Below are 27,618 nucleotides of genomic sequence, written 5' to 3' on the forward strand. Positions count from 1 at the left end.
TATCTGCGGCACACTTTACAGTTTACAAAATAGTTTGACACACTCTTTTGATGCTCATAACATGTGACTAAAGGCAGGTTTTATAGCAACATAGCTGATAGAGCATGGTTTTGCCTGAGGTTTTATGACAGGTAAAATGGATTTAGACATTACTACTGGGAAAAAAAAAATCATGGCTATGAAAATATTTAACAACTTTTACTCACAACCTATGAATCTGTAACAGGTAGATTTTTAACAGTATTTTTCTGCTTTATGCATGAATACTGTGGTGACTACAGTAAATATGACGCTTCAAATACTCTACAGGAAAAAAAATACCCTATCAATTTGAATGAGTGACAAGTTAGCAGCAGGGTCAGTCTGGAGAGGGCCAGAAGAAGAGTTAGCTTGGTAATGTCAGAGCCAAGTTGCCAAATGTGGAAGCTAGAGAGACAAGGACCCATCTAGGCTAAGTAATCAGGAATTCTAATGAAAGGCAAATATTAGTTTCTCAGCCCCTTTATTGAGGCTTACAAGATTTTGAATGCTAGCCAATGTTAAAAAGAAACACCAAGTCAGCTCTTAACTCTTCTCAGCAACACATAACTCTTTAATATTCTCTAGTTCTTAAGTTCCCACCATATTTTTAAGGTCAAACCAGAAGACAGAAGATGAAAAGTTGAAGCTGGAAACCGTCACTTGAGTACCTTCTTCCCCAATCACCTACCCTCCAACAGGGAAGGAGCCAGACCGATGCACAAACATTTTAGAAGAGTGCAAAGTTGACTGAAACATCTGCATTAGTTATCACCGGCATTGTGCTTATTATAACTTAGTCATTACGGAATGTTACTGCATTATTCTTTTTACTATAAAAAGTTTAAAGATGTTTTCCTTTTCTTAGAGATGTTTGTGCATTTTTAGTTTCTCTATAAAGAAACAAGGTCTGAAAAAAACATGGTAGAAGCATCACTTGGGAATTGTTCCGAAATCTGCACCAAGGGCTTAAAAATGTTCATGTCTTTTAACCCAATAATCTGATATCCTCGGAATAATTAGAAGAAATGATGAGAAGTTTGAGGCATAGCGTCGGTACAAGGATTTCTTGTACTATTAATTCTAATAGCAAAGATCAAAACATTCAGACATAAATTATGAAGCACACATTCATTTTATGAAATATCAGGTAGCCTATTTACAAAGAATACTTACTATCATAGGAAAATGGGTACAGCTAATATACACTTGTGTCTTTGTGAATAGGTAGTCAAAATACTAACATCAGTTACTAAAGGACAGTAAAATCCTTTAATTTTGATATGTCTTAAAACAAATTTTCTAGGATATTAGTTTTTATCTAATCAAGTAGTTTCATTTTTAACACTATTCGATATTACAGAATTAGCAATAATAATTATCACATGATAATTAACATTATTATGTAACAATAGCATTTGGCTATGTTAAAAAAAAAAAAGCCCTTATATCTTAGAGATACATACTGACATAAATATGGATGAAATGATATACTGATTTAGATATATTATAAAATAAACCCAGTGGGGCATGGAGGAGTGAAGAGCATGGGAGATGGGGGCATAAAAAACAAGACTGGCCATGTGCTGATGTCTGTTACATCTGGGCAATATGTAAACAGGGGTTTGTTATGCTGGTTTCTCTACTCTTGTAAAAATTTGAAGTTTATCACAATTAAAAAATAAGTTAATTTTAAAAATTTAAAGGAAGTGAAAAGCACTAATAAGCACTATTTTGAAATTTTATATATAATTAAACCCATTAATCACTGAATAAAGACTAGAAATATCTCACATTAAGATGTCAGATGATCAGAACTTTCCTTCATATACTTCTGAGTTGTGACTTAAGGGAAAAAACAGAAAACAAGGTAAATATTATCTTCATTATACCATCAAATGTACACTGCTCCAATATTTTAAATATTGCTAAAATGCTGCCAATTATGACTGTAAATTGCTTCTCAGTTGAAGAGATGTTGAAATGTGAGAATATGTGCATCTCAGAACTAATGAAATACAGTCAATTATGGGCCAGATTCAGCCACTGGCCTTTTGGTTTGTGATCTGAGATCTGAATACCTATTACAGATTTTATAATCTTTAAGGTGAATTTTTAGCATTAAAAAAAGAGGAAGGGGGGAAGACGTGTGAATAATAGTCACTGGAAAGGATGGCATTTTATGGGCTGAGATTTCTATTTTGAGATCACTTTTAAAACTGGGCACAAAGTTAGGTTTTAGGAGCTGATGACTCAGATTTATGGTCTAGCTTTATACCTCTAATGCTGACAGGCCTGTAGTACCCCCTAACGTGGCAATAAACAGAACAATTAACCACCACCTGTATTTGTAAGTGTGCTTCCCTACCAAAAAATGCTGTTTTTCCTACTGACAGAAGAACTTCGTAGGATTAGGTAACCTATAAGCGCATTCAAAAGATCACTAAACTGTTCTTGCCTTGACCCAATTCCATTTTTCTATTTTCCTTTTGATGACTGACATTTTACAGCATTTCCTTCATCCTGTTTCATGTAAATTTAATTAGCGGTGGGACAAAGTTTTCCTAAAACTACATTTTGTTTATCTGTAAATTTCAAAAAAACAAAAACAAAAACAAAAACATTCCAATGTTCAAAGGATTAGGCAGTAACCAGTCTTTTAAAAAAAAAAAAAGAGAGAGAGAATAGTTTAATCCAAAGCTGTAAGTTCACAAATAGACAAAATAGCCAAAGTAAATATTGAATATGCAATTTTAATTTTGTACCAACTACTTTACTTTTCAAAGTAGGCTTCCCTTCTCTTCCGTAGCTCTTCTGAAGTAAGATGTGTACCTGATGTCTGTGGAATATCTTGGGATATATTTCTGGAACTACCTGAAAACAAAAGAAAACACAACAAAAACAATCATTTTATTTACTGGTTAAAGCAACATATGTTTATACTTATGTGAACAAGCTTTTAAAAAGTTTTCTTCTTAAAAACATTCTGCTACTATTCTGTAAATATAAGAAAAGCTCTGAAAACCTCAGGGAAAATCTGAATAAGGCAGTTCAAATGTAACCTGGGTCCACTAGAACCAAGCTGTGACCCACTGCGGTTATCAGATGTGAGGATTTACGCCCAGCACCAACTGGGTAGAAGAGCCACTAACAGCGCTCTCGTGTGCTCTAACTCATTGGAAGCAACTTAAAGCACGTGATCATAAAACGACCCATCTCTGTGTTCTATCCTCAAACACTTGGGTCCTACAACAACTTAAGTATGCTTCCATGGTCTCATGTGATAATCGCACCAACCAGAGATTCTGCACAAATTGTGAAATGAAGTGGTAAGAAGAGTGAATCACACAAAAATATTTAAAATCATAAAAGCTGGTGTTTGTCCATTATTGGGCTGATCCAGCAGGGGTCTACTAATTGACAATTGGACTGCACGCCATATGGAGAACTCAGAGGAATGGGACATTCAGGATAAAACAGAAGGTAAAAAATATAATCTTGTTATTAATGAAACCTCAACTTTATTTTGATATTTAAGGAATTCAGTGAATAATTTTATTAGGAAATAGAAGGTAAATTCACATAAATTGGATAAAAACAAAACTACAAAAGAAACACCTTACACTTTTATGGAAGTCACTCTGAGCTATATCCCAAACACTGCCCTGCACCCGGGTCCCCTATGGGGTATGTCTCACTCTCCCCTTCTGATGGGCTTATATCACAATGACAGCAGCCCATCAGCGGGCTTAAGCTGTAAGCTGCACAGCCACTTACATTAGATTTTTGTAAAATCAATTTATAGTCTTTGTCCAGGCCTCCCTTTGTGTCCAATAGCATACACTTGTGCAACAGCTGGTCTGAATAAGCTCCCCCCACCACTTCTACTCACAAAGGTTAACTTCAGTTTATTGCTGCGCTAGTGCAGTATTAAAACCAAACGAATAACCAGAAATAAAAATATAACTAGTCCTAATATAACATAGGTTGTAAAAAGTTATTTATATTTCAAGAAAACTAAAAAAAAAGAGCTGATTGCACATAGCTATTGCTTCTGCAGTTACCGTCAAAGAACAGTTCATTACCACCAGAGGAACCAAGAATTATCTGACTCGATTCTTCAACAATGAAAAAAACCATGTCAGAATGTCTATACCTTGCATACTGAGCTGAATAGCTCTGCGGAGATCTGCTTCTTCATCTTCCATGTCAATTTGTTGGCGACTTAGTGCCAGAGCCCGCTGCAAATCCTCCTCATCTTCGTCTAACATTCCTGACCCATCATTTCCCTCTAAGACTCGCTCCAGATCGGTTTTCTGGACTCTGAAGAATGAAAGCACTGATAATAACTGCAGACCAGTCTTATATTTTTGATATAAAGATATTTATAAACCAAAGATTTTACATAAGTCAAAACTTATACATTTTCTTGCAGATAAAGTCTAATAATATTAAGATTGTATTGTGATGTGACTCTAAGTTAATATATTGAAGTGATCCAAATGATTGATTCGAGTTTGAACCAACAAACTTCACTAAAATATAAAGGTCTAAAAAAAAATCATCAACAATAAAGGGACCACACATTCAATATTAGCAAGAAAATTAAATTCTTGTAATGAAATATATTCTATACTGCATAATTTTACCTCTGTTCTTTTAGTTGTGCTAATTCTTCCCCAATAAGTTTTGGTCGATGCATCTGCTGGACCCTGATCATCTGCAGGAGTTGGTCAGCTTCACAGTCTGGCAGCTCACCCTTAACAACAAATATAGAATAACCTAAAAAAAAGGCAAAAATAAACTAAAACAGCTAGTAAGAGATTCATAATTGATTAAAAATGATAGCGGATAGAGAGGCAGCACGGAATCCAGTAATGAAAAGAATACAAGCTGAGGAGTCAGAAAGACCTGAGTTCATATAATGATTTGTATCCTTACTGGCAGGGTGATCTATGACAAATTACTTTTAAGTCTTTGAGTCTGACTCTCTTCACTTACGAAGTGGGACCATCTCATAGAGAGACAAGGAGAAATTAAGAGTGTCTGTAATGGGCTCTCCTAAAACAGTGCCTGACCATGTGGGATGCTCACTAAATGGTAACAGGCAGGTAAAGGAGTGGGTAAGATCAAGGGATCCGGAATTGCAGTTTGTGTTTTAATCCCGGCTCCTCCCTTTTCTAGCTGCAAGGTCACTGGTAGAGCACGTTACCCATCTATGTATTGATTTCTTCAGTTGTTAAACAAACGATACCTTCTCTCATGGGGCTGTTGTGAGGACACAATCAGATAATGTATATAATAACGTGTAATATGGGTAAAATGAGTCATCTGGAAAAATAGATGCCCCCCTCACCCTGAGCTCCACCCTCCAACTGAAACAAGGCCGGTCTGAGAAGCCAATACCCAACATCTAGTCAAGGTATTAAAAGTGTGTCTTATCTTTTAAAAGAAATACAGTGATTCTGTGTAATTTTTATAAATATGATTCTAGAAAGCCAGGGTTTCCCCAGCTGGATACTCCACAGAAAAACTGAATAACGGTGGGCTACATCGAAGTCATTCTAATCAATTTACATTTTTCTACCATAAAATTTTCTTAAACCTTGGCATTTATTACTGGATATCCTTGTGAGTGCTGACAGATAATGAAATAAATAATAAAAAATAAAAACAGACAATGAAACAAACAAGGATCGAAAGGAGTATTAGTGAAAAAACTCAAAACAGTAATAATAAGTAACAAGTTAATAAACTTAAGTTTTTTGGTTTTACAAGGACAAGTGTGTTCAGAGTTCAGATGGTTTAACATGTGTTGAGCCAGTAAGTCGTTTTTAGATCCTAGAATAAATGTCAGCTCACTACGGCATCCCATGAAGAGCATCACGAATAGCAGAAACTCTGTCTTATTCAGGTGATACTGTAATGATCTCAGGTTTTATTAAAGACTAGATTTCACCCTAAGTATCCTGGGATGCCAGTGAAGGGTGAGGGTGTGCCATAAACTGCATTATATTTTTTAAAAACCACTCTGGGCTTATCAATATAATAAATGAGAACTAGAGTGCAAGAAGAGTGATCCTTACTGAAATGGAAAACCTGAGGGATAGCACGGATGGGAAGGAAAAAAAAAAATTGTAGTCTTTTATAGTCTTTCAAAATGTTCAGTTTGAAATACTTTCTGGACTTCCAAGTGGAGATGTCAAAGTTACGAGTTTGGTGTTCAAGGTAGATATCTAGGCAGAAGATGAAAGTTTGGGAATTATTGGCATATAGATCTTATTTAGAGATTTTAAAATAATGAGACAGCACATAGTCAAGAAGCTGTCCAAGGACTGAACTCTGGGTCACTTCAATAGTTAGAGATTGGAAAGAGTGAGATCCACAAAAGGAATCTGAATGAAGCAGCCAACGAAATATGAGGAAAATCAGAGAATTGTGGACTGGAAGCCAAGTGTAGATGGTATTTCAAGAAGGGAAGATATAGTTAGGAATCAAGGTTTTAGGGATAAAAGAGATGGAAGTATATAAAATCAAAGAAATTACAATACTATAATCTTATATGTCAACTGGAAAGAACTACGTGATGACCAGCCCATTAGTGATAAGCATACCAGTGCCCAGACTGTGATCTCTAAAGGCCATTACTAAAAGGGCAGGAAATATATATATGATAAGCCTGAAAATTCTGGTTATATGAGAAAGAAAGGCTTTAAAAAGCTACATTGGTCATTTTGAATTTGGGAGTCAAGTTCGAAAGTTTCCCACTGGTCCAAGATGGGACAATTAGGGTATCAACACCAATGTTATAATGGACTGAAACACATGAACTATGTTTTAATGGATTAGTTTAGAATGACACTACAGAAAAAATAACAAACAACTAATTGGTTGCCTTTGGAAGAAAGACGCTATGAAACGAATTCATTTAAAAAACTGGCAGAAGTAAAGAAATATTTATCCTGCTTTGACTATATGACTATACTTCAGGATAATCAAATAATTGATATGGGAAAATTTATTTTTATAGAAGTCTTTCAGCTAATAAATGAAGGAATAATGAGAATCCAATATCACCATTTTGCAATCCTAAATAAAATAATGTACTAGGCATTGATGTTCCACAGCTACTCAGATCACAAAAAGAGAGACAACCAGACATCAAGTGCCACACCACTTGTAAAGAAAGAGTCTTCTGTCCCCCCAAATCAACCTGAATCTGATCAAGCCTCTTGATCTAAAGACTAGGCTACTGGGAATCCAGGACTGAGAGAGAAACACAGGGAGGTAATCAGCAAAATCCAGAAGGTGGGAAACAGAACAAATGACCCATTTTCTTCTAAAAAGTAAATCGAAGAAAAAATATAGACGAGATGAAACCTACTGCTATTTTTAAGAGATATTCCAATCCAAATTCAATCAACAAATTTTATTTCAACCTGGATTAAAATGTGAAAAACATAAAGAGACAACTAAGAAGAGTGGGGATCTGAATACTGACTGAGTATTTGATATTATGAAAGCAGTCATTAACTTTTTTAGGTGTGATTATAGTATCGTGGCTATTTTTTAAAGAGTCCTTGCTTTTAAAATTTTTAATTTAAAAAGTTTACAGAGAAAATGATAAGATGCCTAGTATTTGCTCAAAATAAACAGGAGATGTGGGTAGGATATAGATAAAACAAGACTGGTCATGAGATATTGAAGCTAGGTGCAGGATACATGAGGGTTCATTATGTTATTTTCTATACTTTATATTCGTTTGAAATGTTCAATAAGTTTTATTTTGTACTGTTTAAAGGAGGGTATAATCAACTATACTCTTAAATAAGATGAGGTCAAATGAAAAACTGAGAATTGAATACTGGCATTGGCAAGTGCAGAGGTCATTGGCGACACTGAGAAGAGGGTTTTTCAGTGACATGTTGTGACAGTGTAAACTATTCATGAGTTCATGAATAGGGGATAACACACCGGAGATAATTCTAAGGAGAAAATAAAAATGGGAGGCAGCTGGAGTTTCCCGGATAGAGAAGCTTTTCCTTTTTGATCAATGGAGATAAGAGCTTATTTCTCTGCTGAGGGAATACCACGTGATGGGGGGGGGGGACTGATCATGCAGGAGTGGAGAGACAAAAGCAGGAGCAAAGATCTTGAGTAGGTGGGAGGAGCTGGGAAGCGGCCCCACTGTGGAGAGGTTGGTCTTGGTTAGGAGGAGGGGACGATTCATCCATCTTAATAGACTCAAAGCCCACGCAGAGATATAGGCAAGTGGACAGATTTTCTGGTAGAAAGATGAGAAAGTTCTCTTTCAATTGCTTCTGTTTCCTCGGTAGAATATAAAGGAAGGCCATAAGCTAGGAGTCAGGGAGGGAGAAGGGAGTGGTTAGAAGTTTGAACAGACGAGCTGTGAAGTAACCATCATAGAGAGTAAGTGAACTTACTGAAAAATCACAGTAGGAATGGCAAGTAGCACTAAAGGCTCATTTGAAATTTGTAATCATAAATTTAAAGCAAAATCAATCATCACATTTTATGTTTTCTTTAGTCATGTTCAGCTGCTCTGGTATAAGAATGGACAAGACCAAGATTGGCTTTAACTAGGTTTGGAATTTTATCATGAAATTATGATGGAGGGAGAGAAGAAGAAAGAAGTTGAATGGAGTGATTATGATGGATTATAGAAAATAAGGAGGGGAAGGAAGGAAGGAAGACTGTAAGGGGAGTGTTTGGGCCTTGTGGTAGGGTTTAAATAATTGTCTGAATGGAAAAAAAAAAAGAGAAAATGTGGTACAAAGATAGGAAACAATAGTCAAAGAATATGATGCTTGCAGTTGCAGGTGGCAAAATTATTGGGAACAAGGCAAGAGTGAAAAAAATGATCTTTGAAAGTAAGAAGCAAAGTATTGGATTGAATTGATTTTTGATATAGAAATCACTAAGAATGCTGAAAGGAGTTGAAGCAGAAAGAAGACAGTGAGTCAGATCCTAAAATCTTCAATGGAAAGGGGGAGGATCACAGATAACTGCAAAAGAGCAGAGGGTAGAGTTCAAACTAGTGGGGTGTATTTCAAAGGAGGTGGAGCTTTTAGGGAAGAACAGTGGCTTAGAAGAGGCAAAGAGGAGCAAGAAGAATACCTGGTCTTCTCCCCGGCCCTGTGGCATGTGGGGTGTGGAAGAAAAAAGAGCCATTACTTAGAGGAGCTGCAAAGGAAGCAGCATCCTTGGGGGAGGGCCAAGTGTCAGTGAGAACTCTGAACAGTATCAGTCAAATCACAACCTCAAGTTCAACATGTAAAACAAAGATTATTTCACTGCCACTGCCATAAAAACAGTATTGTTACACTCACATCTAATGAGCTAGTTTTCTTTAGCTACTTTGAAAGACAACATTATAAAATTTTCCATCGTTATTTACCTTCCTGTTGTAATTGAGCCAAGAAAAGTGCAAGGTATGTGTCTGATATTAATTCTGGACCCGTCAAGAGAGAATTCAAGTTGAACCACTGGAAAAAAATTGCCAAAATTTAAGTTAGTGTACATTATAATTAATAAAGAAGTTTCACACGTTAAGAATAGATCTAACCCATCTAAACTCAGTATGACTGTCTAAACACTGGACGCATGTCAAACCAAGATTTTTTTTTAAGTAATTAAATAATGTGATTTAAAAAAATAAATTTACTGTAAGCCGTAAACTTTAAATACCCCCCCTCAAAAAAAACAGAAACCGATAGTATTTTAAGTATCAGTTTGATGGCTATAATTTAATTCTTTTCCAAAGCATGCCTGACAAAAGCATAATCTGATCACATTATATTGGTGTGGAAGAAAAATGACAACTACACGTTTTCCCGCTACTGATAATTTTGGTCAAAGATTTCAACTGTGAGAAAGTCAGCTATTCCAGGAAAAAAATTTGCAATCACCAACTCATTTTAAAAAGATCACTAATCCACATCACGTGTCATTAACACCATTTAGTCACTATTTCATAGGAGTCCTAATTTAACTCACGAGACACAAAAAGTTTCAAGAGTTACTGTCAGCATCATGACCAACTACTTTTCCTGAATTTTGACATACATTACGATACTTTTTTCATCATCTTTGTCATTAAACAGGGACCTCATACAATTTTAAACAAAAATATAAATTAGGGCCAAAGATAATAAGCTAAAATTTGACATATCCTGTATCTGTCAAAGATAAAGTAATTTAAAATGCAGAAATTCAATTTTGAAGAACTAAAATTTTAAAAACCTTTCAAAATAGACATGTTTAGATGCAAATCAATTTAAAGAACTTCTGTAATCTAAGCCCTCAGATCTTAAAAAATCCAGTGATTATACAAAAAAAAGTAAAGAATTCTGGATCATAACTTCCAGAGATATAAATAAAACCCAGAGGTTAAATAATTTTAGCATTGTCCTGCCTGGCTTTTCCCTAGAGCTGATTTCCAGCTGGATCACCTCTACTGCACCCCGACTCCTCTCTGCGTGCTCTGAGCCCCTGAGGGGGGACCTGAAGAAGTAATTACTTACAACAAAGCTGCTTCCAGGTGGCTGACTTAAAAGATAACAGCAAGGTCTTTTGTTTTTGAATTCTCTTTTACTGATTTAATTCAATGCACTATTTCCTGACCTCATTTTTTCTTTTGTATTATTTTACTTTTTAAAACAGCTTTATTGAGATGTCACTGACACACAATAATTTGCACACATTTAAAGTGTACAACCTGCGAAGTATTAACATACGCATACACTCACGAAAGCATCACCACAACCGAGAGTGAACATACTCATCACTTCCAAGTCTCCTGTGGCCTTGGCATCCTCTTTCACTCTCCCTCGACCTCCTCATCCCCAGGCAACCACTGATTGATTTGCTTTCTGACACAACAGATAAGTTTGCATTTTCTAGACTTCCATATAAATGGAACCATACTGTAGGTAGTATTTTGCGTCTACCTTCTTTCACTCAGCATAACTATTTGGAGATTCACCTATGCTGTTGCATGTATCAATAGTTAATTCCTTTTTATTGTATTAGCTCACTTTCAATAACACTCTTTCAAAGATTCAAAATTCTAAAAAAAGGACTTTAAATAATTCTGCTTCTAAAATATACGAAGACCACTGGTAATTATTTTTAGAAATAACATATTAGGTACATTTCTTTATCTTAAAAAAGGCCTGCTGAAGACAATTCCATGTCCTTTTTTTTTTTAAAAAATGTAATGATTTTTATGTGGATATATGTGTTATGTGGCATTTTTGAATGTGACTAATCTTGTTAAGCTAAAGCAAACATGGTTGAAACTTTTATTCATGGTGAACACTGTTTCAAGCTTTTTGATACTACCATGATAAATACAAAACTATAAATGGAAGTCAGCTGACAGAACATATTTATCACATAAAACACACAGTAACCACGTGTGCATTGTCTTAAAGACAATTTTTCTTATGATACAGCTAACCTGTATATGGTCATCACATATAAATATATAAGGGAAATTGACATTGTCTTTTAAAAGTAAATTTCTATCTGTCATGATTGAAACCATGGCCCCCATCCGACATTACTGTTGAATTTCTTCATCTTTGAGGCACTAATCCTTTAAATTTCAGTTGCAAATGGAGTGCAGAATGAGAAAAAAGACAGGGAAGAAGAAGAAACATTACCTGTTTTCCTAGTTTTCTAACTGTAAACCAGTGTTCTTTATAATTGCATATAAATGACCTTTCATTTCTAGAAAAGAAAAAAAAATACAGACCCAATATTAAGTTGAAATATTAGAGTTCATAATCCTTTAGTTTTTCTACTGGCAAGTATTATACAAAACCTACAATGATTTAGAATTATGTTTACAGTTAAGCATCACTGATTTTTAAAAATTACTAAACAGAATGAATCTCTCTGCAGATTATCGACGCTCTGCAAAAACGATGGCATCACACAGCATTAAAGGATCAGCTCTGTGCCACCAGACACTGAGCTGCCAGGAAGGGGACATGCTTAGAGGGCATGTGTTCATGGATATCCCCAAAAGGTGAAATAGGGAATGAAACAGAGCACATCAAAATGAAGGCATTCAAAATACATTTTTCTTAAGAAATTATAATTTTAACAATCGAATATAAGAAAAGAAATGTAGGAAAAGCAAAATAAAATCTTACATGGGATCGATCCCAAGCCTCTGATACTCTGGACTGTTGAACAGGATTAGTTCTAAACCCCAAACTTTCAAGGCATTGCTTATAACCTGTGGGAAAAAAAAAAACTGTAAGTTTTCATGAGCTAAACCATTCAATTCCAAATGTAAGTAGGGTAGCCAGGTTAGTTGTATAAACAATTGTACTGTTCACACATCAATTTCCCGAGAAAGCTATGGGTCTTTTTTTTGGTTTGTTTTTAGGCGAGGCAACCCTTGGTTGACCTCACAGATTGCAAGGACCTTATCAGCTTACAATCCCTTATTATTTTTTTTTACACCTACAGCACCTGCTCTTCCTAAGTGGTCTCCCATCCAAGTACTAACCAGGCCTGCCCCTGTTTAGCTTCCGAGATCAGACGGAATTGGACTTTTTCAGGGTGGCATGACCGTAGTCAGAAAGCTACGGTTTTTAATAAGTATATGCAGGTGTATAGATATATCACTAAATCTATAAATAATCTATAAATGTAGCATTAAAAGAGTGCTTTTTCACACTAGGTTTCTGGGATATTCCAGAGAACCATACAATTCTTAGATAAAATTGCCTCAAAAATCCAGATGTATATTCTATCTAGTAAGTGCTATCCTTAAAACCAGTCCACTATATATACATACATAAATACATATACGTATATATACATATGGAAATCTGGCTGCTATGGGTCCTGCTTTAGAAAAATTATATTTCAATTTATTTGAATTACTATTACCTGATGTCTGTAAATAGTAATAATTATATGTCTATTAAAATGAGTTTTTTCTAGAGAGTTAAACCGAAGCGTCCATAGATTTTAAACTTCTATTAACATAAGTTTGTAATTAAAAATAACAATAATAACAAAAAATAAACGTGCTTATTTCAAACTGCCTGGGGGAAAAGAAGGGAGATTTCTGAATCACAACCTATCCTCCAAGGCGGCCAAAAAACAAGCAACTGAACCAGGTAGAAGCACAGACAAAAAAAGTGAATGCAATGAATGAATGTAGTGGGCAAATGGGAATCAGCACCAAGGGCAGCACCCCAGGGCAGCCCCGCAAAAGAAATGGCAAGGGCTGGGCCACCCCGCTGTAGCTGTTACCTGTAGCAGTCCACAGGAAGCAATGAATGGAAATGCTGGTGAATGAGGAGTCCAGAACAATATATGGGGAATGCAAACCAAGAAATCTGCAGAAATAGGTCCCTCAAGAGAGGTTCTGAAAAAACTCTGGATATACCTCCCAGGTGTCAAACTGAAAGACCCACAGATAAAATAGTTTCATAAGTAATATAGCTTCCTTTGAATTTTATGGGTGAATATATGCTAAAATAATAATAATAATAATAACAATAATAATAATGATAATGATAATAATAATAATAAAGCAAAAGCCAAAAACCATAATAAAGGAATCCAGTCTGGGTAAGCTGATCTAAAGAGAAGGTAGCAAGGTGTCACATTTTCTCAAATTTACACAAGTGATAGTAAGTTTAAAAGATTATGACTTACTGGAATTAAGATTATTGGCATCTAGATGCAAATTAAATATCCTTTCAAACAGCCCTACTCTAAAATGAAGATTCTACAATCCTAGTTTTCATGTTTATCTATATAAAAATCTAGTACTCTGGAGTACAATCTTATATTCTTAGACAATCTATTGGAGGAAATTTAGTGACTGTGAAAATGTACTCTTATCAACTATACGTTGAGCTGGAACAGTGCCTGGGACCTAAACAACACTCAGTACTTGTCTAGGACTACTTACTTGAATAGAGAAAAAACCACTGTCATCCATATTTCCAGAAGGCTGCTGTTCAGTTTGGATAGGTTGTTGAGGCAAGGGTTGAGGGTGGGGAGAGAAAGATAAAAACTGTCATTAGCATGCGTATTTAAAATAACATCTTGTGCAGTCCTATTTACAAAGTCAAGAGTAGAGTTATAATTAACAAGTCAGATCCCAATAGAAAGAATGGTTTATCTTTTTCCTAAACAATACCCACATTAAAAACAAAAAACAAAAAACAAAAAACAAAAAAAACCACAACGTAATTTGGTGAGTTTAAAATCAGTACCTGTAAAAATGTGCGATAGTCTTCACTAGTAACTCCTCCTTCTGCCATTCTCATCCTCTCTTCTTCGTCTAGCTGATGTGCAATAGAAGACAGTTCCACAGGGCTAAAATATTCTCCTTGCAGCAGATTATTCAGGCAATGCTGAGCACAGAGTGAACCTTCTTGCTAATATGTCCAAAAGAAAAATTCAAATGTGATTTGTTAAACAGCTTGGTACAATGTCTTTCCTTAAAGAGAAATTTAATCATTAACTTCTTAACACTGTCAAACTGAACCTTTTTAGCTTTAAATAAATATGATTAACATAAAGTACATGCATTTCCTTTAATATTTTATAATTCTATCATTAATGAAACTACAATAATTTAGCTATGATCAAAACCTTAAGAATGACTCATATTAAACATTATCTATCAAATATACCAAATTTCATATTTTGCTAAAAATTACTCTAAATATTTAGCCTCCCTCATTTTCAGTGCCTAACATAAATTCATCTTTAAAGATTCCATGGCAATTTACTAATGCTGAAAGGGAATTTTAATCCCTAGAACATTTGTTCTTTTAACAAGACAATCTCTACTTGGTCTAAGTGCTTGTTCATGTAATTTCATATCTCAAGAACTGACAAGAACTGATACAGGTAAGAAAAATTCTGTTCGATGTTAAGACTTGTAGCTGCAGAGTCAAGGTCCTCTTCAGAGAGCTCTGTAGATAAGGTGCACACAGTGTGGTGCAATGAGCAAGGCTGTCCAAAAAGCAGCCCTGGAGCTCACTTCTGAACAAGCCGGCAAGGGAGCCTGCATCCAAGCCCAGCTCCTCATGGGATCGTTCATTTCCTGTTAGAAGGGGGAGTATAATGTCCCATGGGCCCCAGAGTCTTTGGGTGCTGGGCAGCTGGCTTTCTTACACATATGGCAACCCAAATCTACGTCTAGACTGCCTGGCACTGAGAAGCCTGCTTATCACCCCTCTCCCTACAACAGTGCTGTTTTCCCATGCTTGCCTATTAAGAAGGGAGAGTCACAGGTAGATGAGATCCCTCCTGTGAACACAGACGCAGGGTTTACCTCTCTGTGGTATGATGGCAGACAGGAGAACACTTTCTTCTCCTGCTACCCCAAAGCTCTAAATTTCATAGACCTTTCCCCACTAAAGTCTACTCCTTAATCCAGCCTGTCTGACACCCTGCAATTGTTCTGAGCTATGTTACACAATAGTTAGTGATTCCAAAGAGCAACACATTATTTTTTTCTGATGAATTAATGTTCTAGGAACAAAATTCAGCTGCTGAAAAAGATACAGAGAATATATATATATAATGGAATAGGACGGAGCACTGAGATAGTTTGCGTCTGAGTGGGAGCTGAGATAAATTGATCTTCATAACCTGGTATGAAATGAGTAGCTTATAGTAAAGAAGAAACCATCTATCCCTCAAGGTGAAGCCACACTAGTAAGAGGACTTGCCTCCACCTCCTTTTCCTTCTATTGTATTCCTACCACCAGAGAGCAACTCCCACTGAATACCACACTGTGAACTGAAGGATATACAGATGTCCTACTATATTCTACTGAAAAATGGACAAGACAAACCAGCATTCACAAGAGGCTAGCCAAATGGCTAAAAACTACAAAAAGGTGCTCAACTTCATTACTATTAGGGAAATGTATATTAAAACCACAATGTATTACTACTACTACACACTCTCCATAATGGCTAAAATATTGAGGGAGGACTAGAGACATCGAAACTATTATTTACTATGGACACAACCTAAATGCCCATCAATAGACAACTGGATAAAAAAAAATGTGGTACTTATATACAATAGAATATTACTCAGCCATAAAAAAGAATAAATTTTACAATTTGTGATGACATGGATGGACCTAGAAGGTATTATACTAAGTGAAGTAAGCAGACTGAGAAAGACAAATACCATATCATCTTACTTATATGTAGAACTTACAGAACAAAATAAACGAACAGAAACAGACTCACAGATACAGAGAACAAACTAATGGTTGCCAGAGGGGAGGGGAGTTGTGTGGGCTGGGTGAAAAAAGTGAAGGTATTAAGAAATACAAATTGGTAGTTACAAAATAGTCATGGGGATGTAAAGTATGGCATAGAGAACATAGTCAATGATATTTGAATAACTATGTACAGTGCCAGGTGGGTACTAGACTAATTAAGGGATCACTTCATAAATTATATAAATGTCTAACCACTATGCTGTACATCTGAAACTAATAAAAAATAATATTGAATGCCAACTTTAATTGAAATAAATAGAAAAAAGAAAGATTATTCTTCAAAAAAACAAAAACAAAAAAACACAACTATTTGCAGTATCTACTAAAGCTTAATATATGTACACTCTGTGATCTAGCAATTCCACTACTAGGTAGAGAATGCAAACAAAACATGCAAACATACATTCATCAAAAGATGTGTGTCAGAATGTTAATGGAAACAGTACTTATTCATAATGGCCCCCGAAGTGGAAACTACTGAAATGCTCATTACAACAGAATGGCTAAATTGTGTTTTATTCACGAAAGAATAACACATAACAATGAGAATTAATTAATTATAACTACCTGCATGAATACAGATGAATCTCTCAAACAATGTTAAAAAGAAGACAGACTCAAAAGAGTATACACTATGATTCCATTTGCAAAAGTTCAAAAACAGGCAAAATTAGTCTATATTAGATCAGAATAGTGGCTACCCTTGCAGGGTGAAGGGAGAGTCAGTATCTGGAAGAGGGCATAAGAAGGGCTTAGGGGATGCAGAGAAATAAACGTATTCAATCTAAGTATTATTTACATGTGGTTTACTTTGTGAGAATTCACTAAGCTGTACTCTTATGATGTGGTGTCCTTACCTGTGTTGTATTTAATAAAAGAAAAAAATTCAAGCAAAAAAGCCTCTGCTAAGATACAGCTATTGCACACATCAAGAGCTACCTAATACGGTGACCAGACAACAGACTTTCTGGAAACAGTCCTAATGCAAATTTTCTGTCCTGCTATTGGGCTGCGTGCCTCAGTTTGGGGCCCTCAAACTACCATTACCATATTTAACACTATGTAGAGAAATGATGACATCCACATAGCTGATTAAAAAAAATTCTCTACAAAAATTAGCTTTAAAATATGAAAAATAAAGTCTACGGCCATGCCACCCTGAACAAGCCCGATTCCATCTGATCGCAGAAGCTAAGCAGGGTCGGGCCTGGTTAGTGCTTGGATAGGAGATCACCTAGAAAGACCAGGTGCGGTAGGCATAAAAAATAAAATATAAGGGATTGTAAGCTGACAAGGTCCTTGCAATTTGTGAGGTCAACCAAGGGTTGCCTCACTTAAAATAAAAAATAATAATAAAAATAAAAAATAAAATAAAATCTGAAAAATAAGCACTTAAAAATCAAACCTTATCTAAGTAAAACTATTGCTGTAGGAAATATCGTCCTGTACTTCTATGATTTAATCGAAGGTAAGAACAAATTATTCAGTCCAAATTTAAAATCACATTTTAAAGTGACAAGATGAATCAAAATCTAGATGGAACGAAAAAATTGCACAACGGCCCCTCCCGAGATTATGTATTCCCCCAACCCCCACAAGCTATCCCCAGCACTTCTTTCTCATCAAGCCTTAACCAAAGCTGAATAGAAGTTCACTCCGCTGCAGTGAAAGTTCAAAGGTATTGAAATTCCACAATTTCAAGCCCGAACTTTATTGTCTTGGGATCAGAGGACGAACGAACTGCATCTCCAGTTTTACCAAGATATTTTATAAAATCACAAAAAGAAACAGCACCAAATCATTCCCCCACTGCCCTCAAAGTTGTCAGAACCAACCTGAAACCAGTGTAAATTCCCAGAGAGAGAACTGACGACAGCAGAAAGCGGGCATGAACTAAGGGTATGCTCTGAAATGGCCTAACTGGGGCCACCTCATAGACGAAGCAGCCTTTCTTCTCATCTGAGTGATAATAAGGTCCCACCCCTTATTGAGGTTCAGCAAACACAAGCATCCAAACAACAGCAATGGCCGGCACTTCTACAGCACTATGTGCCATGCAGCATTCTAAGCACTGAGCTCTGAGGCAGACACTTTATTATCCTCACACCACAGAGGAGGAAACTGGAGCACAGTGACAGTATGTAACTTACCCAGGTTCATACGGGTAGTAAATGGCAGAGCAGGGCTTCAAACCCAGGTCAGAGGCTTCAAGTCTGTGCTATTGCCACTTCCTCAAGCCACTTATGTGGAATTTGGTTATTACTAAACCTCAAATATCCTGAAGAACCAACAATCACAAAAAGGCATAATAGATGTCATACGGTCAATGCTTGGCATCTCTTCAGTATTTTCACTAATTTTAAATGTAATCCCAATGAGTTTGGTTATCATTCTCAGTTTATATTACATAAAAATACCAATTCGGATGGCACAGTGATCCCACCAAGAGTGGTCAGCAATAAAAGTGATCACAATGACAGAACGCAGGCACCATAACTAAAAACAAAATGAAACAGAACAAAAAAGCAGTTATTGGCCATTTAATATTAGAGTTTAAGTTAGGGATTAGCAAACTCTAGTCTTTGGGCCAAATTCAACCTGCTCCAGTAGCTAAGAATCATCTTTATATTTTCAGATGGTTGGGAAAACACAAGAATATGTGAAACCATATATGATCCGCAAAGCCTAAAATCTTTACATAAAAATTAACTTGGATAAACAGCACCATATACATCTTAGATGCTCAAAGAACTCGATTAATTTATTGAGCATGAACTATGTGTCAGGCACAATCTTAAGTACTGGGGGATATATCAGTAAACATTTTGTTGAGTTTACATTTCATCTTAATAAAGGGTACTCAAAGTGACAACTCTGAATATGGGGAAACCAGCATTCCAAAGGGAAGTGATCGCAGGGCCCTTCGCAGGCAGGGCCACTTCCTGAGAGCCACAGTCAGTTCTCTGGCTCTCCAAACCCAGTACCTAGCAGAGATTAAATGGATGTGGTGGAGGTGAAGTAAACATGTTGGAAAATGGCACATTAAACTTGAGCATCCCCTGAATGGACTGTGTACGCTATTAACAATGGGCATTATGTTTATAGGTGCTTTCCATACACTTGAAATATGTCTTAAAAACTTCAACTTAAGAGCTTTCATTTGCTAAGAACACATAAATTGATAAAACATATTCCTGAAGTACCTTTAAGCCTATGCACATGCTGATAACTGAGAAACTTTAGCCTAAATAGATTTTCATTAGGCTACCGCCCAGCGGGATTCCATGGTTTAGTAGTTACATTCATTGAAATGTATCCAAAATAAGAAACAATCTATAGCATTAAAATACATATTGTATAATTCTCAAGAAATGGTGTGGAACATGTTTAAAGTCTTCCATGTTGCAACATTTTGCCCTACATCAAAGCTTCTGAAAATTAGTGATAAAAATATGTACATGCAGAGTTCTCTTTATCCAATCTCCTCTGCCAAGCTATGAAATTTCTCCTGTCCAACTTTCATAAATCATGTCAATCACGTAAAGATTCGTGATAACTATCACTGACTCCTTACTCCCGAGGCATAAAAATTGGTCTATTTTAGTGACAAAACTTTCTGAAATGTTTTCTCTAAAGCATTTCATTGAATAATGTGTTTAGATTTATGCTGTGCCTCTTGTCTACATTTGATTGCTTTGACTGCCGTGATTTTTTTTTTTAAATAAATGATTATTTACAAGTATTTAACAAAACAAAATCCCTTTGCTCCTGCTAAAGAAGAGACTCACCGGCAATCCTTTCCAAACATGAAACGATTATGAAACAAGACATGTGCCAAAGTTGTCCTGAGGGAGGTTTCACTCACACCCAAATGGCTTGATAATTGTATGAGAGAAAAGACGAGTTTCTCCACATGCCACAAACATCTTTAAGTGGTCATCGAAGAATCAAAACAAAACAGGCTAGGCAGACCACAACAATATTATTGCAGTCCACCCAGAATACCTAGGAAGAAAGCTGGCTTCCAGATCCGGAAAGATGGGACTACCAAAAGAAACGAAACTCAAATATTTCGTAACAAAAACTCTGTGACGACTTCCCTGTTTAGGGGTGCACGGGGTTTCCTACTTTACGTACCTAAGTGTCAGGCCCTCCAGGTCCCTGCACTCGAGAGACTCACGGACCCAGTACAGAAGAACATGAATACAACCCCAGGAAGCTAAGTGTATGGGAGATTCCAATATAGAATTGAGGAGCCCAGAGAAGGAAAAGTTAATTCTGCCAGGGGTAAAACTGGGGGACTTGGGAAGAAGGATCGAGGGAGGCGTCCGAGAGATGACTAGCTAGAACCTACGGAGAGTAGGGGAGAAGGGACCGGAGAAGGAATCGCACGGAAAGTAGAAGGCAATCGCAGAAGCAAGCCCACTCGGTGCCACCCTCTCCGGTGCCCCGAGGTGCCCCCGGCCCTGCCTTCACTCCCTCCCCGGCTCCCCGGACGTCCCGGGCCCAGGGCTCCCCGGACACCTTGGGTACGGGCCTCAGGGGCGGAGGGTGCGGTGGGGGCTTCGGTTAAGCTCCCCTTCTGAGGAAGCTCCTCTCACCCGGCGAGATCGGGATGGGGGCCACTCGGGCCCCAAACAGCTCTCCAGGAGATGGCGATACCGCGCCCCACGCCCCCCACCACGCCTCACACAGGTACCCCCAGAACGCGGACACTCACTTTCTCGTGGAAGATGGACTCCATGTTTATTTGTCTGGAGCCAACGGCCCCCGCGCCGAAACACCCCCCTCCCTGCTCCGCCCCCGGCCCCACCCTCCTCCCACTCTGCCCCGCCCCGCCGCGGCCCGCCCCTGCCCACGTGCCTGGCGCAGACCAATCACCCCCGAGGATGGGAGTCACGTGGAACGAAGAGCAAGCGATCACCGGGGTGGTAAACGCGGGCACACGTGACCTTTGTACCGCGTCCTCCCATCGACTGTTACCTGGGCGGCAGGAGGACGCTGCAGCGCCGCCTGCGGTGTGGAAGATCTTCTCCACTTCCCGCCCATTGCTGTGGATTCTTAGGCTTCTAGGGATCTGGATAAGGACCACCCAGGTTCTTTTTGTTTTCCACTTTACTTTGTACTTTCTACTTATCATATCTGATTATAGTTATTTAATATCTTCCTCCTCCACTCCCATGAAAGCCTCATTAAGAAACAGGCATCATTGCATCCCCCAATACCTAGCATTTATGTAAAAATGATACTGTTTATATAGGCCTTACTGTAGGGTAGGCACTCTTCTAAGTGCTTTGCATATATTAATGAATTTAATATAACAATGTGTTGAAGCAGGCAGTGTTATCCTTATTTTACACATAACGAAATTGAGGCACAAAGAGGTTAAGAACAGCACAGTGTCCAAGTTCAACTAGTAGGGCTGGGGTCCAAATCCAGATGCCTTGTTAGTAGTGTATGTGTTCTAGTCCTGAAGAGGAAGCACCAGTTGAGGGAGGTGAAAAGTCCAGTAGAATAGGGGAGTAAATGGTGTGTTGAAGCTGAAAGAGTAGGATAGGAACAGATTTTGCACCTTGAAACCAGGGTAATTATGTTAATGGTTAGAGATTTTACACACACACACACACACACACACACACACGTGTTAAGTAATGGTCTAGAGCAGGGGGTGCCCAACCCCTAGGCTGCAGACCAGTACCGGTCCGTGGCCCATTAGGAACCAGGCCGCACAGTAGGAGATGAGCGGTGGGCCAGCAAGTGAAACTTCATCTGTGTCTGCAGCCGCTCCCCAGCAATAGCATCACCACCGCAGCTCCACCTCAGACCATCAGGCATTAGATTCTCATAGGAGCATCGGTCCCTGGTGCAAAAAAGATTGGGGACCGCTGGTCTAAAGTTCAGGAGACTGGTTAGCTGTAGAACGGGAAGTTGTTGACATAGAAAAGGCAACTGAAACCACAGGAGTGAATAAAATCATCTCAGGGGAAAAAGAAGAGATTGAGAAGAGGGTCTAGAGCAGAGCCCTGAGAGTAGAGAAGAACTAGCCCAGAAGAAGGGAGGAAAAGCCGGAGAGTGTAATATTCTGGGAGCCCTGGACAGGAACTGTTTCACGGAGCAGTCAGTGTCAGTTGCTGCCAAGCAACTTTTTTGCACCAGCAACATAAGAACAAGGGCCCACTAAATTTTGTTGCTATTTAGACCACTGGTGACTTTGGTGAGTGCAGGTTCAGAGGAACAGAAGGGGCAGCAGGAGGTAAGGAAATGAAGACTGCTAGTGAGGACTGGGTAGCCAGGGGAGGATTCTGTTACCACTTACTGAACGTCTCTGTGTGCATCGTCCATAGTCCTGTGCTGTGTTGGGAAAACAGTCTTAAGGACTTGTGGTCTAACTGGGGAAACAAATCATGGTCTCATGAAGTGAAAAAAATATGCAAAACAGTTTTTCTGATTTCTTTTTAAAGTAAGTGATATATATATATATATATATTTATGCAGCAAATCTCTGTAAGAATATAATGGAAACCCAGAGGTTACCTGTTTGAGATAAGAAAGGAAAGGGGACTTTTCACTGTATACAGTTTTATTCTTGATTTTCGAACTATATTAATGTATCACTTATTCAGAAAAAGTATGTGATTGTAGTCATTTCCCAGGGCTGCTGTAGCAAATTACCGCAGAGAAACTGTTGTGGCTTAAAACAACAGTTTATTCTCTCACTATTCTTGAGGCCAGATGACTGAACCCAATGTGTCAGCCAGCCCGTGCTCCAGCTTCTGGTGGCTCCTGGCATTAGTTGGCTTGTGGCCACATAACTCCAATCTCTGCCAGTGTCTTCACATAGCTTTCTGCCTTCTGTCTCTCTGGGTCTTCTCCTTTTATAAGGTACAAGTGATTGGATTTAGGTACCACCTTCATCCAGGATGATTTCATGTTGAGAGCTTTAACCAATTACATTGGCAAAGACTTTATTTTCAAATAAGGGTGGACTTGAATTTTTGAGGGACACAATTGACTTTTTCCAGTGATTAATCACTAGGATATATGCCACCCAAAGGACCTTATTGTTTTGTTCACTGTTAAATCCTCATCACCTAAAACAGTACCTGACAATATTTAGTAATGTTGAATTAAACCAGTCATCTCATTAGGCCTTTCTGACCTATTGAGCATGTGATGAATTAATAGCAAGCATAAAGTGAAAAGATCGATGCCTGGGAGTCAGAATGCAGGTTCTGGTTTTGGCTTTGCCTCTGAAGCCATGTATGACTTGAGTATTAGATTTGTTGCAGTTCCTATTCTGATAACTCCATTAGATATTCAGCACATCCTAAACTTTAACTTTGTAAGATAACATGTATCATCCTTCAAAACCCAATGACCATACTCTCCAGAAAGCATCTTCTGCTCTCCAACTAATTAGAAGTCCCTGTCCCTCTTATGAGTTACTGTATGTGCCTCTATCATACATGGTGCCTTTTACACTGTATCATACTTGGTTTAATCACATATCTTTTCCAGTACCTTATAAATGTCTTGATGGCAGGGCCCATATCTTATTTGACTTCGTGTGTCTAGTAGTTGATATCTTTCAAATGAATTAATGAAGCCAGGTATTTGGGAATCAGTCTCGATTCTTTTTCCACAGCTCTTCCCCCTCACCTCTTGTTCCAATTAGTCCTCAAATGCTATGTATTCATTCCTCTCTGCCCTTTCTTCTTTGTTCCTGCTTAGTTCAAGCTGTCTTGATTTCATGTGTATTCCAGTTTGAGGATGTCTGAACTGGTCTTCTGATTCCAGTCTCAGTATGTTCGATTCATAGTGCTGTCAGTGATCTCTCAAAAATGCAGATCTCACCAGTTCTTTCATTTAACAAATGGAGTGCTACTATGTATCAGGTACTGGGACTACAATCATGAAAGAGACAAACAGCTCCATCTTCATGGAATTTATATTGGTAAGGATATTTACATTACACAAATCTTATTCTATTTACAATCCTTCAGTGGCTTCCCATAGCTAGCTTACAAAGCCCTTTGTGACCTGGACTGACCACCTGTCTGACTTTATCTCCCGAAATTCCCTCTGCTCCAGCCACACCATTTTCCCTTGACTTTCAGAAAGTCCTCTGATGAAAAGTCCTTTGTGCCACAACTATACTTTGCTCATACCTGTATTAAAGCACTTATTACATCATACTAGAATTATTTATATATACTCAGAATTATTATTTATATATACTCAGAGGAGTCTTTTTCTATCAAGCTTTGGTATGGAACAGTGGATAAATACATTAATTCTAAAAAAATATTATAATAATTCAGTAGGAGGGAGGTTGCTGAGCTACTCAGGAAAGAGTTTCTGGAGACAGGCATATGGACTAGATGCACTTCCAGTAGACTTCCTTGTCACCTTGGACCATTCAGTTTCTCTATTTCACTGAAATTTTATGTTAAGTGAGATTTCACAAAGATATTTCTACCTTCTTGAACATTGTACCTTTTAAACTGACATTTTGTTACCAAAAACCAAATAGCTTAACAGAATTTTAAACATTTGACATTTAAAAATGAATGTCAGTTTCAGTGTACTAAACATACTATACCGGAAAGTTTCCATGAGCCCCTTTGTAATCCTTCTAAACCACTTCTGTACCCTGGTCCCCCAGGCAATCACGGATCTTTGCTACTAGTTTGCAGTTCCTAACATTTTATATAAATGGAATCACATAGCATGTGCTCTTTTTGCCTGGCTTCTTTCATTCAGGATAAATCTGAAATTCATCTCTGTTGAATCAATCATTTCTTTTTATTGCTGAGTAGTACTCAATTATAAGGATTTAACACATCCATTCATTTATGGACGAACATTGTCGTTATCTCTAATTTTTGCAAATTACAAATAAAGCTATGAACATTCATGGAAAAGTCTGTGTGTGGATGTGTGCTGTCATATCTCGAGTGATACCTGAGTGGAATGGCTGGGTCATACGGTAAACATGCTTAACTTGAAACAGCTTTCTTTTAACTATTCTAATAGGTGTTTAGTGGTGTCTCATTATTTTAGATTTACATTTCCCTAGTGACTGCTAATGTTAAGCATCTTTTCATGCACTTATTTTCTACCCTCGTATCTTTTCTTATGAAGTATTCAAATCTTTTGCTTATTTAAAAAATTGCATTGTTGTCTACAGCCATACCACCCTGAACAAGCCCAATCCCGTGGGATCTCGGAAGCTAAGCGGGGTTGGGCCTGGTTAGTACTTGGATGGGAGACCACCTAGGAAGAGCAGGTGCTGTAGGCGTAAAAATAAATAAAAAATAAAAAAATAAGGGATTGTAAGTTGACAAGGTCCTTGCAATCTGTGAGGTCAACCAAGGGTTGCCTTGCCTAAAACAAAATAAATAAAAATAAATAAACAGATAAAAATTGCATTGTCTTCCTAAGTTATAAGTTCTTCACATATTCTAGATTGATTTTTGTGTATGTTTTGTAAATATTTTCTCCCAGTCTATAGGTGCATTTTCATTTTAACTGTTTTTTGAAAAGTTTTTAATTTCTATAAAGTACAATTTCATGATTTTTAAAACTAGTCCATGCTTTATGTGTTACATTTAAGAAATCTTGCCAAAAGTCACTACAATTTTCAGCTATATGATTTTTAGCAAATAAAATCTTAGCATCATCCTTTTAAAGCTCCTTTTACGTACCTGGTTTGAAAAAAATTTTCTGAAAAATATCTGAGGAAAAAATTGGCTGTGAGTTAATAGTACTGTGATCTAAAATGAGTAATAGAAAATTAAATGCTAATTGTAAATTTCACATTGGTGTACAAAATCAGGTACTCGATAATTATTTTTAAAGCTAGTGTTTATTACTTGAAATGTGCAAGATTACTTCAGCATTAAAAGAATCACTCTCCAAATTCTTCAAATTAAATAATGTTTTTATTTTTGTCATAATTTTAAAAATGTGAACATTCTGTAATTCAACCACAGCTTTTACTTCCAGGTGACTTCTTCGTGGGGTCTCAATTCCCTGTGTAGAAAGAAAAAATTAAGGAAAGGAAAAAGTATAAATAAAACTTTTATGAGGGGATAAAAGGGAAAGTCAAAATAATATGAATTCAATATTTTATATTCTATTAAATTGACCCATTTAAAAAAATTTGTTAGATTCGACATATTCATTCTATTCTCTCGTGATTTCAAACTTTTATCATTTTTCAATTATATTTTTCCAGATTAAAGAACTGTAATTTCTCAGTTTATCCTCAAGTGAAAGCTATTTTCCTCTCAACAAGTTCATTTAATATTGTCTAGGGGTCCCCAACCCCCGGTACTGGTCTGAGGCCTATTAAGAACCAGGCCGCAAAGCAGGAGGTAAGTGAAGCTTCATCTGTATCTGCAGCTGCTCCCCAGCGCTAGAAGCGCCTCAGCTCCACCTCAGATCATCAGGCATTAGGTTCTCATAGGAGCACCGGTGTCTGGTGCCAAAAGTTTGGGGGACTGCTGGGCTAGGTCCTTTCCAGTTCATTTGATCTTTCTTGAGATCCTTGACTGTGAACCTCCTCTACACTGACTGTGGCTGCTTGTGCCTTGAGCTTCCTCCCACCCAGCTGCACATCCAGTGGCAGACACTCTTGTCTTGCTAACTCTAACTCTCTGTGCCAGAGGAGCCATCCACATAGACACAATAGGACCAGGTGGCTACCAGTTGCCTTTTGATCACTCAACCACCATGCCTAAGGCTCTCAAACAGCACCAAGACAATACTAGTACCATTTATTTCAGCTACACCATGCCTTAAGTAAGACAGTATATGATAATATATGTGAAAACTGTATCTAGAGTAGGATTTAGTGAGCTGGTTTAAAATATTGTTTCTACATTAAAATGCACCCTGAATTTTTTTTTTGGAAAGGGAATTTTCAAAGATATGAAGTAACCGGTTCATAAACTGAAGACCTGTTTACATTCCAAATGTAATCATACATTTTTATGCAAGGATTAAACAACAAACAAGCCTACAAAATAATATCACTTACATCTAAGTCCTTGGTGGGAAATTACCCCTTCTGTTTATTTTTGGCATATATGATATTAAGAATACTTCCAAAGCTGGCTAATTGCTGGTTTAAAAAATGCCCAAACTAACCTTTTAAATAACAAACTCTTGTTCCGGAAGGCAGTTAGCTTTTCATCATTCTTTCCGTCTAGGTAACATCCGATGACAAATCCCATAGGGACAAGTACATGTACCCAGTGGTCACGTACAATCTGAATTAAGT

The 27,618-nt window shown here is 37.4% G+C and overlaps 2 protein-coding genes and 3 pseudogenes across 10 annotated transcripts in view; 2 read left to right on the forward strand and 3 right to left on the reverse strand.

Annotated features, from left to right (window-relative positions):
- Positions 1–21,133, reverse strand: part of ATXN3 (ataxin 3) — a 31,906-nt gene extending 10,773 nt beyond the window's left edge. For 3 of the 9 annotated variants that reach the window (XM_039884042.1, XM_039884041.1, XM_039884046.1), the window contains exons 1-9: positions 21,052–21,132; positions 14,292–14,456; positions 13,985–14,029; positions 12,201–12,286; positions 11,706–11,772; positions 9,437–9,524; positions 4,668–4,800; positions 4,175–4,341; positions 2,796–2,892 (exon numbers count right to left, since the gene is read on the reverse strand). In XM_039884042.1, the coding sequence (XP_039739976.1) occupies positions 2,796–2,892; positions 4,175–4,341; positions 4,668–4,800; positions 9,437–9,524; positions 11,706–11,772; positions 12,201–12,286; positions 13,985–14,029; positions 14,292–14,456; positions 21,052–21,075 (872 nt within the window). In that variant the 5' untranslated portion in view covers positions 21,076–21,132. Of the gene's footprint in view, positions 1–485; positions 1,864–2,795; positions 2,893–4,174; positions 4,342–4,667; positions 4,801–9,436; positions 9,525–11,705; positions 11,773–12,200; positions 12,287–13,984; positions 14,030–14,291; positions 14,457–18,481; positions 18,610–20,119; positions 20,966–21,051 lie in introns of those variants that run through there. The other 6 variants (XM_039884044.1, XM_039884043.1, XM_039884047.1 and 3 more) reach the window with 5 other exon arrangements.
- On the reverse strand, positions 12,514–12,632 carry LOC120619912 (uncharacterized; annotated as a pseudogene).
- Positions 17,472–17,590, forward strand: LOC120619937 (uncharacterized; annotated as a pseudogene).
- Positions 21,134–25,513: 4,380 nt separating the features above from the next.
- LOC120620030 (uncharacterized) lies at positions 25,514–25,632 on the forward strand (annotated as a pseudogene).
- Positions 25,633–26,180: 548 nt separating this feature from the next.
- The window catches only part of NDUFB1 (NADH:ubiquinone oxidoreductase subunit B1), a 6,924-nt gene continuing 5,486 nt past the window's right edge, over positions 26,181–27,618 (reverse strand). Inside the window, exons 4-5 of the mRNA XM_039884053.1 lie at positions 27,486–27,618; positions 26,181–26,366 (exon numbers count right to left, since the gene is read on the reverse strand). Of these exons, the coding sequence (XP_039739987.1) occupies positions 26,330–26,366; positions 27,486–27,618 (170 nt within the window). The 3' untranslated portion in view covers positions 26,181–26,329. The remainder of the gene's footprint in view (positions 26,367–27,485) is intronic.

The sequence above is a fragment of the Pteropus medius genome, unplaced genomic scaffold (assembly GCF_902729225.1).
Source record: "Pteropus medius unplaced genomic scaffold, Ma_sr-lr_union100, whole genome shotgun sequence".
In the NCBI taxonomy this organism is placed as follows: Eukaryota; Metazoa; Chordata; class Mammalia; order Chiroptera; family Pteropodidae; genus Pteropus; species Pteropus medius.